The 12,604-nt window shown below is 54.9% G+C and overlaps 4 protein-coding genes across 4 annotated transcripts; 2 read left to right on the top strand and 2 right to left on the bottom strand.

Moving 5' to 3' along the window:
• Nucleotides 1–119: 119 nt before the first annotated feature.
• On the top strand, nucleotides 120–2,338 carry W97_02455 (uncharacterized protein; the record flags this gene model as incomplete). The annotated part of the gene is made up of 3 exons (XM_007780355.1): nucleotides 120–486; nucleotides 563–787; nucleotides 840–2,338. The coding sequence occupies 3 exons, from the start codon at nucleotides 120–122 to the stop codon at nucleotides 2,336–2,338; spliced, it is 2,091 nt and encodes a 696-aa protein (XP_007778545.1).
• A 5,101-nt stretch (nucleotides 2,339–7,439) lies between these two features.
• Nucleotides 7,440–8,272, bottom strand: W97_02454 (mitotic spindle assembly checkpoint protein MAD2; the record flags this gene model as incomplete). Its single annotated transcript, XM_007780354.1, has 4 exons — nucleotides 7,440–7,452; nucleotides 7,507–7,773; nucleotides 7,836–7,909; nucleotides 7,958–8,272. The coding sequence occupies 4 exons, from the start codon at nucleotides 8,270–8,272 to the stop codon at nucleotides 7,440–7,442; spliced, it is 669 nt and encodes a 222-aa protein (XP_007778544.1).
• Nucleotides 8,273–8,628: 356 nt separating this feature from the next.
• On the top strand, nucleotides 8,629–10,620 carry W97_02453 (translation factor GUF1, mitochondrial; the record flags this gene model as incomplete). Its single annotated transcript, XM_007780353.1, has 1 exon — nucleotides 8,629–10,620. The coding sequence occupies one exon, from the start codon at nucleotides 8,629–8,631 to the stop codon at nucleotides 10,618–10,620; it is 1,992 nt and encodes a 663-aa protein (XP_007778543.1).
• Nucleotides 10,621–11,543: 923 nt separating this feature from the next.
• W97_02452 (uncharacterized protein) lies at nucleotides 11,544–12,475 on the bottom strand (the record flags this gene model as incomplete). The annotated part of the gene is made up of 3 exons (XM_007780352.1): nucleotides 11,544–11,596; nucleotides 11,657–12,021; nucleotides 12,126–12,475. 3 exons carry the CDS (start codon nucleotides 12,473–12,475, stop codon nucleotides 11,544–11,546), a joined length of 768 nt encoding a protein of 255 aa, XP_007778542.1.
• Between the last annotated feature and the right edge of the window lie 129 nt (nucleotides 12,476–12,604).

Raw genomic sequence — 12,604 nt, 5'->3', positions numbered from 1 at the left:
TCTACAATTCACTCCACCACCGTTCAAGATACGTCGCCGGCCGCTGAGACACCTACTCCTTTCCCTCACCCGAGCCGGAGCCTTGCACACCAAAGCATCTTCAGCAGAGAGCCACCGCGATGACGAACACGGAAGAGTCGGCAAGAGCTCTAAAGATTGAGCTGAGAGCTTTGCACGACGACAGTGGCCTCACAACTCGGAAGCTGAAGCTGCTTCCCAGCTCTTCCCTCCTCATCGCACGCTCGTCACGGAGCAATTCTAAGCAGCTTATTGCCGCCGCCGACAACCTCGTCCTCGACAGTCCTATCGTCTCCAGAGAGCACGCGCGTCTGACCACTGACTCGGACTGCACAACTCTCTTCATCGAAGACCTCGGCTCCATGCACGGCACCAGGGTGAACTACGTGCAACTCGGAAAGCACGTTGCCTACCAGCTGAAGTGTGGTGACAAGCTGCAGATCGGCAACGAAGTCATTCGCGGAGAAGGTGCGTTCCCCTGTGGAGAGGCATTCCAGCACTTTCGACCTGTCTCTCATATGCTAATGCTCCATTCTATTGTTAGAGAGCTTCTCTCCGCCGAGATTCGACATTTCCTACGAGCGCATAGAGACATCGCCATACTCCCGACCAACCTCTAGAAAATTCACTGTCCCAGAGTACGACTCTGATGAAGACGACATTTCCCACAACGAAGAGAGCGGTGGTGAAGACGGGGGTCAGGACTCGCAGTCGTCGCTTCTCGATGAATCTTTTCATGCTGCTATCAGCATCGTGGAGCCTGAGCCACGTAAGTAATCCATGAGTGCTCCGTGTCACTCAGGTCCTTAATATTCGTCCAGTGAAGCGTCTTGGAAGCCAGCAAAATCCGGTCCAGATCGTGGATGATACAGAGGTCATCCACGACAGCATCCTTATCGTTGATGACAATGATGAAGTTCGAGCCGAAGCCCATCGTTCTGGTGACGCGGTATCGGATCAAGCCGAGCATGGAACCACTGGGGTGGCTAGACGACGCCCTCCCATTCTGAACTTGACTACATCGCCTACTGCGGAGGAGTTCTCTTCCGTACCACTAGCAACTCCGAGTTTCGAACACCTCAACCACCTCACTCCTCTTACACCTCGCACATATGCGCTCAGTCCCAAATACACGCCTGTCTCGCCCGGCTCGCCTAGCGAAGACTACATGTACGACTCGGAGAGTGGTGAAACCGACTTTCACCCCGAAGTTGACCAGAACGACCTTGAAGAAGTGACCTCTCGAGCAAGCTCCGACGCTGGTCATCTTGAGGATCTGTTGTCGTCCTCTCTTCGTGGTACGCCGGCCGCGGAGGATGACATGCTCGACGGGCATGAGGACGGTAGTCTCTTTGACACTGATGATGAAGATGCAATTGCTGCTGCTGAGACTGAGGCCGTCTGTCAGAAGTATGACGGCGCAAACACGGAGCAGATGCCACCACGGCTGAAAGTTAGTGATGTGGCAGATAGCTACAAGGATCAACTTTCCGAGGAGCTCGGCACAATGGACGACTGGACTGGGATGCCTTTGCCGTCAACCTCGAAGCTGGTGGCGGGACAAGGACCACTGAATCGGTCGTTTGAAATGCCGTCTAACCCTCCGGCACAGACTCATTCGTTCTATGCCTCCTCCGGCCCACGTGTTTGCAACTTATCCCGCAATCCGCCGGCTCTCCACCCGGACACATTCACGTTCCAAAGCCCAAACAGGGCGAACTATGGACTTTTCCAGCCGCATGCATTCCCTGGTTCTGCAAACGTGTACGACACATGGAACACGCACAACTTCATGCCAAGATATGAGAGCGGGCCGTTCGCGCACGCTGCTCCGCTTCCGACTCCACTACATGGCTTTGCTCACACCAATGCAAATTCTCGATTCCATCCAGGCCCTGAGATCTCTCACCCCAAGCCCAGCAAGACGAAGACTGGGTTTTCTATCCAGGAGATAGTCGACAGCGCTTCAAGCGTAGAGGCTGGCCCACTTGCTGGAACGAAGAGGAAGGCAGATGAGCTTGTTGGAGAGGAGTCCACCGCGTCTGTTCCATCGAACTTCACTACTATAGCTTCCGAGCGTCCCACGCTAGCTGAGCCCGAACAAGAGGCACCGGCGGCGGAGGCTGCATTGATTAACAAGGATGCGGAGGTTCCGGTCGCAGCTCTTCCAACCCTGGCGGCGGTCTCGTCCGAGGTCGCAGTCGTCCAAGAGCGTCCCGCTAAGCGGAGCAGACTGAGCTATGCGGCTACCGCCGTCGCTGGTGCAGTCGTTGGTAGCATCGGTATGTTCGCAGCACTTGCCTTGTCTCCCGAGCTCTAGTCCCGCATGGCAAGGCTTGCGCGACTGAAGATTGCTACTTACGAAGTCATTTGAATGGAAGTTGTTTGGAGAATTGGTTCTGGCTTTCACAAGGAAGGGCACGGAGAGCTAGCAGGACTGGTCATGGCAATCCTTCCTGGAGGCTCAACGCTGGGCTTGACCACATCGTAACACGCTCGACGTCGCCCGATGTTCTGTTTCCAGGTCTACAGGCGGTGGGGGCGGCGCAATATGGGTGGGGTGTAGAAGCGGCAGGATTTCAAGGGCGATGAAAGGTTGCTTTTCTTTGGCTATCCGGTTCACCGTGGATTTGCTAGCATGCTTTGGGAATTTGGCAAGGACTCGCTCAGCGTTGCATAGGTAATGAGCTTAGCGGATACACGCTTCTCCGGGTCTTTAGGTTAATGCAATGCATTCCCCTCTTCGCCATGCTTACCAGTCCAATGTCTTTCGTCTTATCATACCGCCGCAGTATCTTATTGTTTTCGATATTCAACCCCTCTCCCGATCTTGTTCGGTGCTGACATCGCCTTCCTCAAGTGACCTTCTCACCAGCCACTCGACAAAGGAGCCGTTACAGTCAGCCAGCTGGAACTGTGCGACAGGACAGTCCTATCGCCGGGTGTTCCATGCTTGGAGGGCCACCTGGCTGACGCTTCAGAGTGACCTGCCGCATGATCGGTGTGACTCTACTTCAAACATCGCTTCGATTACCTCGCTTAACGGATTTTGCTCCGCAGGAAGACAACGTTCACGCCACACGCTGGCGTCTAGAGGTTCGATGACCGTCGCATTGGGGCAAGCAGCTGTTCCCCTCCATAGCATATTACAAACAATGGAGTGTGTACCTCACGAAATCGTCTCAGCAACGCACCTGAGATACCATCGTACGAAACGTTCCCAGCGCGCCCATCTGCACGTCGTATTCTATCTCACAGGTCGCTTCGTGTTAATGTCAAGCTTGGAATACTTGTAAACCAGTCCCCGAACCCTCCAGAAGCCGGTTATCTCGGCTCTAGGGAAAGCTAATCAGATCACGCATTCACGCAAGGTATGTAACACGGTGGCTTGCTATACGGCTGCCTGTCATGGCATGACTGACACGATGCAGGCAACCCTTCTTTCGGCAGTCGCTGCTTGTCAACGAGTGCTCTCAGTGCCGCAGAGCGCTGTCAATGCCGCAAGTGCTCTTCAACGTTTGGCTGATGTTTACTCGATGTCAGGCACAACATAGCTAGCGCACGGTAGATTCAGCCCAGCCATTGCAATGACCTGACAGCCGCACCACCATGTGGCTATACTACGCCAGGAGTATCGACTACCCCAAACATGCCACAGCCGAAAGCGGAGGACCTTCGCTAAAGTCTGATTCGCTGTCTTTTCGATGCCCGCACAACATCCAGATCGCTATCACCGCTATTTTCAGCTGATGCAGACCCTGTGTTTCAATGTTCATTCCGACCCTAGGGTTGCAAAAGGACTTCGGGACTTTGCACGAGCGTGGCACCTGCCGAGCACGTTCTCTGCGCGGACGTGTCCCCATCCATTCGTCCATCTGCGCTCACATGCGGCAAGGAGCCCGCTCCATCCTGGCCGCAGCATAACCTGGCTGGCCCCCTGCAGTAGTTCATTGCAACAGCATTCCCTATTTTGGACGGCCCACTGGAACCACACGACAACGTGTCTACTGATGTCTCCTCTCGGCTCAGCCAAAACGCGGGGAAGGGACGCTTTCGGGTTCAGCAAGACCTCGGAGACAGGCGTATCTTCCAGAACTTCAGCTCCCGTTGCAGACGGTGATACGAAACTCTATACACCGCTAGGAAATTGACCAAGAAACCATCGTCGATGACGATCCTCTTGGAAGCACGCGGAGAACTCTGGAAGTATAGATGTAATGCGCTACAGCCCGCTACGACAGATGGGACTTCACTCGACACAAATTACTCTAGAAGACAGTCACCGAGAGAACATCTCTATCTTCTCAGCCGTGTCTAAACCATCTCTTTCCCACTTGCGCAATTGGAGCCGACCAAAGCAGCGATAGGCCTCTCAAATCTGTCCTCATCCCTCTAATCAGCCACACAAGCCCGCGATGGCGACTCACTCCCGCTCCACCGCCTATCAAGCAACGGCAAGCGCACTACCTCCCGCACAGCAGCCGCACAGCTGCATCAACGGGCTGTCAATAAGCACCTGTCCCGCCTGCGGCGGCCATCCGCGAGGGTAAGCCTGCACTAACCCCTTCTTCTCGCCAACTCTGAAACTTCCCCCGGCAGACTCTCTTCGTTCCACATCTCAGTTTTCATATACGACACAACGAACTGACAAGGCCTCCTACAGCCTCCGTCCCGGCCACAGCATCTGCACGTGCTGCAAGGGAACAGGTACACTCTACGTGACGTGTGGGATATGCTTTAGTGCCTCGATGGGCTCTTCTTCTGGCAGCTCGTCGGCTGCCAGCTCAAGGGACTCGTCGCCGAGGGATGGAGCGAGGAGGTAGCGGGGCGCTAGACAGGTGTCAACTGGAAGGGTTGGATCAGGGACGGAGCATCCTGGCCGACGCTTGGCCTTTCGTGTACCAGATGTCTGGGCTGCGATGGGGAGTGCATGCGTATCGGAGCCAGCGTTCCTGCTTCACTTGCTATCTGTCACATTTCTTTCTGCGTTCGTGCCAGGCTGGCGCTTGGTCCATTGCTTTCCGTAGCATCATCTTGTAGATGTTCCTAGCATACGACGTATCATTAGCGATAGCATGACTACCATTCCTTCGGGTGACCGCCGCAAAACAAGATTTGTTAGTGTGGACACTAGGGCAAGGCGCAGGGCAACCGCTGCACGACACTCGATCATGCGGGTACCCGAACAGCTGGCTGCTATATGGCCGGCTGCTAATCCGAATAGGCTGGACTGCGGGAGCCCTTCCGATGTTGCGAGTTGCGAGTACCCAACCACCCACTGTGAACAGACACAGACAACAGTGTTTGCGGCCGAGTCGAGCGAAGGTGCCAGGAGTGATAGGGGGGGGTGGGCGCATGATGCGGTCTCTCGCATCGGGCTAGGTGGACGAGACCTAGCTTCGCATCGGCTGCTTCCGAGGACCCCCGGCAGGAGCTGGCCCCGGTAAGCATACCAGCAAACAGCTAGAACCCCGGAGTACACCGTGATCAGCACAGGACTAGTCACATGCTGCCTAGCGTGCCAGCTCATGGGCCTTGGAGGATGCTGCCGATGGACGCTCGCGATCCCAGCCTTGAGACCACAGACTACCTATGCAGGCGTGAGCGGGTTCCTACGTACCAGCATCTCAACTCAGAAAGGAACTGCTGCAGGGAGCCAGTTTCTGCCTCCTTCCAGAGTGGATCAAGGCGCGCAGAGAGTGCGTGGCCATTAGATGCTGGATAGAGACTTGCCATCAGAAGGCTCCATACGCGAGTATCAAGTTGTGAAGCAGGTTTATGACAGCTTGCCACAAGCGGGTAACTGCGCTGCGCAACTGCCCGATCGGAAGGGAAAGTGAAGATGTGATCTGTTTGGTCGAGCTCGAAAATGTACGGCCAACAAGAGGCTGAGGGAGTGATCGAGAGCGACCTTCAGCTTGGTGACTGATAGAGTACCATCCCTTGCCAATTTCTTGGGACGTGATGCATTAGTACGGGATTGTTAGCAACGTGAGAAGATACACGGGGAGCTTTGGCGGGGCTGCAAACACTGCCGAGTCCTCGAAGCATTCGAGAATCCTTCGAGTTGCGATCCTCTAGCAACATAGGGTCTCTTGGCACTGCGCCCTGCCGCCAGTGATGGCTTCTCTCAGACACTGACAATGGGCGCAGCTGTTTGTACTTCCTGTCAGGCATCTGTTGGTGACGTTTGGAGGACATGGACCCGAAGCTGCCGTGAAGCCACTCAACGGTTTTCAGCTCCCTGGCGGATTTGTTCTATTCAGTTGTCAGTTGGTGACTTGACGAAGAAGCTGATGCGCTAAATGATCTGTTTGAAACAATTATAGCATAATCACAATCACCTCATCCTGTACTTTTGTGCCAACCGTCCCTCCAGGGCAGGTCGTTCCGCTTCCGCATGCGGCGTACTAATGCTGGTAGAACGTCGCGCGTCAGCGTTTCCGGACCACCAGTACTGCAGAGTAGCAGCAACGCTACTGGCAGATAATACCAGCAGCAAGATCGACCGTGAAGAGCGTAAGGGCTCCAGCGTAACAATGCAGATCGAGAAAGGCGAAACTGACGTCGACTATATTGAGTACTTTACCAGCGGGGTCTTGATCAAGGTGATGCTTAAGGATAATCAGGTGTCCTACGGAGAGCGCAGACGCCATCGGGTCCGTAAGGATAAGGTCTGCTCCGCAGAACGACGCGAAGGGGGGGTTGCAGGGGCGCAAGACCGCGGGGCAGGAAAGATAAGGGAGACAGGGGCAGAGACAGGAACAGGAACAGAGGCGGAAGGACCGCTGCGGCATTCTACGCAGACACCGTTGCTACCGTATTCAGAAGTCGCAGAACAACTCCGACTTACGAAATAGTATGACTTTCTGCGGCAGCTTTCTGGCCTCAGCGGTTGTACTAGCTTCCGCTACTGTTCTTGCACTTTTGCTTTCCGACCCGCACGGTTGTGCTGTTTCATGCCAAAACGTTCGTGCAGGTCTGGGTTTTTTGTAAACACCACACAGCCAGTGCTGACATAGCACAAGCCTGGGTAGTCCACTCAGAACTGCACTGCTGGAAGTTTACTTTAATAAGGAATCTCCGGTCCGGTTGCGAGTCGATCTACAAAATCTATGAAATGCTAGAGATCGTGAAATTTTGGAGAACTCGGGTAAGGGCGTCTTCATGAAGCGGGCAAGTTGGATTCACGAGGAATGACAGTAATGAGCCTGAAGTTTAGCACAGACGTGTAACCTAGTGCACTCAGCTCGATGTGGTGGATTGTTGAAGAATTGTGCAACTAGAGAGCAAGTATGGAAACAAGATAGAAGAGTACTGCACCTCCCTGCGGCATCCTTCAAATTCCATCGAAAACGTCCGGAAAACTCCGCGTAGCACTAGGTTCCGGAAGAAGTGTTCCAGCGCAAAGGCCATCCTGTCTAGTCCCCAAGCCTACGACAGTTGTTAGAAGGTAACATTCTACCGATGAATAGCCAAAGTTCATACCTATAGCTGACGAGTGTGTCTACTCTGTGATTACTGGTACTGAAACTCCTCAACTGCACCTTCTCACCATTCTTGATCTCCTTGGCATCGCTATCGCCCCACTCAACAGGCACATCTGAGTCTGCATCTGCGTAGACGAGGACGTTGAAGGTGCAGTTTCCATCTAGCATCGGCAGAAATGTTACAGAAGCCGTGATCTGCCGGAAGATGGACTGTATTTCGGACTGTATCTCTTGCTCGGTTTTCTCTGGTGGTGCGTCGGCGATGCTTTGCAGTGTCAGTGCCGCATTCAGCCCCGTCAGTATAACGCTGAGATGTGCATGACCTACCCTCGAGCGGAGTTCTCCTTATCGGCCGCCGTTCTGGATGATTTGCTTTTCGCCGACTTATCGAATATTTGTACCTTATTTTGTCAGAATGCAACAGCATTTCACGTCGAAGAGCTCCCTACATCGAACTGCCACCTTTCAACATGCTCACCCGAATCCTTGTCGGTGATCACTATCACAAGTTTGGAGATCTTGCTACCTTGCATCCACTTGCTGAGCTGAGACATGATTTTTTTGATGTAGGCCTTGACCTGGTCGTCTGCGGTCACCATCATGGTCAAGCCATATTTCTTGACAGCCGTGAAGTCCTCAGCGGGGTATACGCCCCGCTGGAAGAGGATTGTGTTAATGGAGTAGTCAAAGAATTCGGAGACAATCTTAGACGACCCCTTTAACGACAGTTTGTGGACCTTGGACTTGTCTTTCTCGGATGACATATTGACGGAAGATTTTGGATTTGAATGTGGATGTTCTTGCTCACGTCTCTTGGGATGGGCCTCCATATTGGCCAGGCGTTGGCTCGGTAACGGTTTCTTACAGATGCGGCTCTGACACAACGCCGCTCCCGCCGAGAGCTTGATGGAAAGGTCTCGATATGGGGATCACATCCAGCCGTCCGGAGGGACTCTTGCATATGCAGCATTCCACAATACTAGTAGCATCGCCAGGTGTCCGGGACGCGGAGGAGGAAGGTCGATTGCGGAGCGGAAGAAGCCGAGGCCAATGTCCAGAAAAGTTTCAGCAGCATCACCGCCTCCCTCGCACCATGAGATGAGCCGACGACAACGAACTCATGCGACAATGGACGAGAACTGCGCACGCCTTTCTCCAGACATGCCGTGCGGGCTCTCGGCGTCTGCTCCCACCACCAGCTAGCACATCGCCCGCACTCGGCCTTCGAGCCTTTCGAACCACTCCCACTCCCTTTCGACCTGCCCAAGCCACAAGAGCCGAGCTCGAGAAGCGCATCGCCGACATACCCATCGAACGCTTCCGCAACTTCTGCATCGTAGCACACGTCGACCATGGCAAGAGCACGCTCAGCGACCGCCTGCTCGAGCTCACGGGCACCATCGAGCCCGGCGGCAACAAGCAGATCCTCGACAAGCTCGACGTGGAGCGCGAGAGAGGCATCACGGTCAAAGCACAGACATGTACGATGATATACAATTACAAGGGGGAAGACTATCTATTGCATCTGGTGGACACTCCTGGCCATGTCGACTTCCGCGCTGAGGTCTCGAGGAGCTACGCCAGCTGCGGAGGAGCGCTGTTACTCGTTGATGCGAGCCAAGGCGTACAAGCGCAGACTGTCGCGAACTTCTACCTGGCATTTTCGCAGGGTCTGGAGTTGGTGCCTGTCATCAACAAGGTGGACCTGCCCTCCGCGGACCCGCAACGAGCGCTTGAGCAGATGAAGAATACATTCGAACTGGACACGGAGAAGGCAGTGCTGGTATCGGCAAAGACTGGACTGAACGTCGAGGCTATCCTTCCGAGTGTCGTCGAGCAGATCCCCGCGCCTGTTGGTGATCATACAGCGCCGCTTCGCCTCCTGCTGGTGGATTCGTGGTACTCGAACTACAAGGGTGTCATCCTGCTGGTCCGCATATTCGAGGGCCAGGTCAAGGCGGGGGATCACATTCGATCGTTTGCGACAGGCTTGAAATATACTGTGGGCGAAGTTGGCATGATGTACCCAGATCAGACCCCGCTGTCGGTACTGCGCGCCGGTCAAGTCGGCTACATCTACTTCAATCCAGGCATGAAGCGGTCACAGGAAGCCAAGGTTGGCGACACCTATACTACTGTCGGCTCTGAAAAACTCGTAGAGCCCCTACCCGGCTTCGAGGAACCTAAGTCAATGGTTTTCGTTGCCGCTTTTCCAGTCGACCAAAGCGACTACGAACATCTCGAAGACAGCATCAATCAGATAGTCCTCAACGACCGCAGTGTCACAGTTCAAAAAGAGTCCTCCGAGGCCCTCGGCGCCGGCTGGCGTCTAGGCTTCTTAGGCACCCTCCACTGCTCCGTCTTCGAAGACCGCCTCCGCCAAGAACACGGCGCCAGCATCATCATCACACCTCCCAACGTCCCCTGCAAAGTGATCTGGCGCGACGGCACCGAAACCATCATCACGAACCCCGCCGACTTCCCTGACGACGGTTCCGTGCACATGAAAGTCGCCGAGCTGCAGGAGCCCTACGTCTCAGCGACCATCACGCTGCCGGAAGAGTACATCGGCAAGGTCATCGAGTTGTGCGAGGCGAACCGCGGCGAACAGAAGGAACTTAGCTTCTTCACCGCCACGCAGGTGATTCTTAAATACGAGATCCCGCTCGCGCACCTGGTTGACGACTTTTTTGGCAAGCTCAAGGGCGCTACAAAGGGCTATGCTTCGCTGGACTACGAGGAGGCGGCTTGGCGTCGCTCGAACATCACGAAGCTTCAGCTGCTTGTTAATAAAGCCCCCGTCGATGCCGTCGCGCGCATAGTACATACCTCGCAGATCGAGCGGCTTGGGCGCGCTTGGGTCACAAAGTTCAAGGAGCATGTAGATAGGCAGATGTTCGAGGTGGTGATCCAGGCCGCGGCTGGGAGGAGGGTAGTGGCGCGCGAGACGCTCAAGCCGTTCAGGAAGGATGTACTGGCCAAGCTGCATGCGAGCGACGTGTCGCGGAGAAAGAAGCTCTTGGAGAAGCAGAAGGATGGGAAGAAGAAGATGAGGGCTGTGGGGAACATCGCGATTGATCAGAAGGCATTTCAGGCGTTTTTGGCAAAGTGAGGGACGGCTTATGGCGCTCTGGTTGGAGGTGTATCGTTTCATGGAGAGAGCTCTTGGGCTGTACAGCAGCAATGGCATCCACGCACTTTGAGCTGTCCTTCTAAGCGGCTTCGTGTGTGGTGCTCTTGCATTCTAGTACTGGTCAACTTGTAGAGCATAGCGCGGGGGCAGTGCCAAGCCAGCTTCGGCGCGCAGGAATATATCTCCTTTGCGTAGACAACACTGCTGACATCCAAGCTGGCACAGACGGAAGCGTCGAGCGGTTGACTTCAAGCAGTGGAACTCTGCATCACCTGTGGAGTAGTCTCTCAAGACTGAGCCTTATGATGGATGTGACGTGATGCCAGACCGCCTGCGGTTGTCGCGCATGCCGATGATCAGCTCCTGGCAATATATTGAATTCGCAGAAAAGGGCCTTTGAATACGAGCAGAGGTCAGCTGTCTGTCTATCACGACATTAGCGTGACAACCATAAGGGAGGGGCAGCGAGGCCACGAGAGGCTGAGGGGCAGCCACTATCTCGGAGAGAGGAACGGGGGGCGCCGTGATCCGGGAACTTCATAGGCAGTGCTCTAAACCCATTTCTCGGTTCAGTAAGGTCTATTAATAGCAGCGAGCCTCAACGCCCTGCGCAGTTGCATCTGCCTGTCATCACGCTGTAAGGCTGAGGGCCAGCAGATTGCGCATGAAGACGACAATCATTGTTATTGGATGCTGATTCAAATGACCCAATGCAGCCACAGATGGTCTAAACTCCGATGACGCGATGCTCCAAACCAACAACGATGCAACAGCGCCCCCAAAATCCAACATGCCTCTATACAATTACCAGGTCCCCTAGCAAAATCTACGATCTCCCGTCTCGTCTTACGGATACAGAAACCTCAGCCACCCGCCCAGTGACCCAAGCCCAGTCATCGGCCTCACCGATACCAGTTCCCAGGCGCATCGCCCAGGCACTCGCCAACCGTCACACCTACACCAGGCAAAAGTCAGCCGCAGCTCGCCACACGACGCCCAGAAATCAGCAACTCACCTCTAAGCCCCTTCTCGTTGACATAGTTGACCATCTCCTGTGTCAACACCTTTGCCGTCCACGGATGGATGTCATGCGCGAGCGACAACCTGCCGCCCGCATCCACCTGCTCCTTGAACATGCGCACGCTCTCCCAGATGAGGTCTTCCTCCTGGTGCGCGTAGTCCTTAGTGTCGACGTCGCACTGGATGATGTAGTAGCCCATTTCGCCGAGCTGCTGGACCACGTGTTGCGGAGAGTCGAAGTACGGCGCCCGCATGTAGGTTGGCGATTTGCCGGTTATGGACTCCAGGGCTGTGTCCAAGTGCTGCATCTCGTCTGTGATCTGGTCGCGGCTGAGAGAGGAGAGGAACGGGTGGGACCAGCTGCAAGGGGGGTGTTAGCTGGGGGAGGGGGCGGAGATTCATGCGTAGGTGAGGGGATAGTACAGGAGGGGAGATTGCGCTGTGAGCTCGTCTGCGAGACTTACGTATGCGATGCCACTTGGTGCCCCGAGTTCATCATCCGCTGCACAGTAGGCTGGTAGTCGTAGATGCTCGCCATGTTCTGGCCGTTGACGAAAAAAGTGCCCTTTACGCCGCCAGCATCGAGAATGTCGAGGATCTGGTTGGTATGCTGGTAGGGCCCATCGTCGAACGTCAACGCCACGGTACCAGGCGTGGTGCAGTGGTAGATGATCTCCCCAACAGGAGCAGCGGAAGTGTGCCAGGAAGGGGGCGTAGGCGTTGGGTCGTCGCTGGTCGGAAGGGCAGCCGCGAGCCCGGTGGCGGCGATGAGCCAGGCGGCGATGAAGCAGAGCAGACGAGCGAGTATAGCCATGTCTGTTGTGGAGAAAAGAGGATTGAGAAGGTGAGGGAGGGAAAGAAGACGTGAATCGAAAGTCTTATGCTATATATAAATGTCACGAAGTGGGTCGGGTGTTGCTCCGTATCACCTTCCTTGATAGAT

This window comes from Coniosporium apollinis, assembly GCF_000281105.1.
Source record: "Coniosporium apollinis CBS 100218 chromosome Unknown supercont1.9, whole genome shotgun sequence".
Lineage (NCBI taxonomy): Eukaryota > Fungi > Ascomycota > Dothideomycetes > Coniosporium > Coniosporium apollinis.
This window is presented reverse-complemented; position numbering and strand designations above follow the sequence as displayed.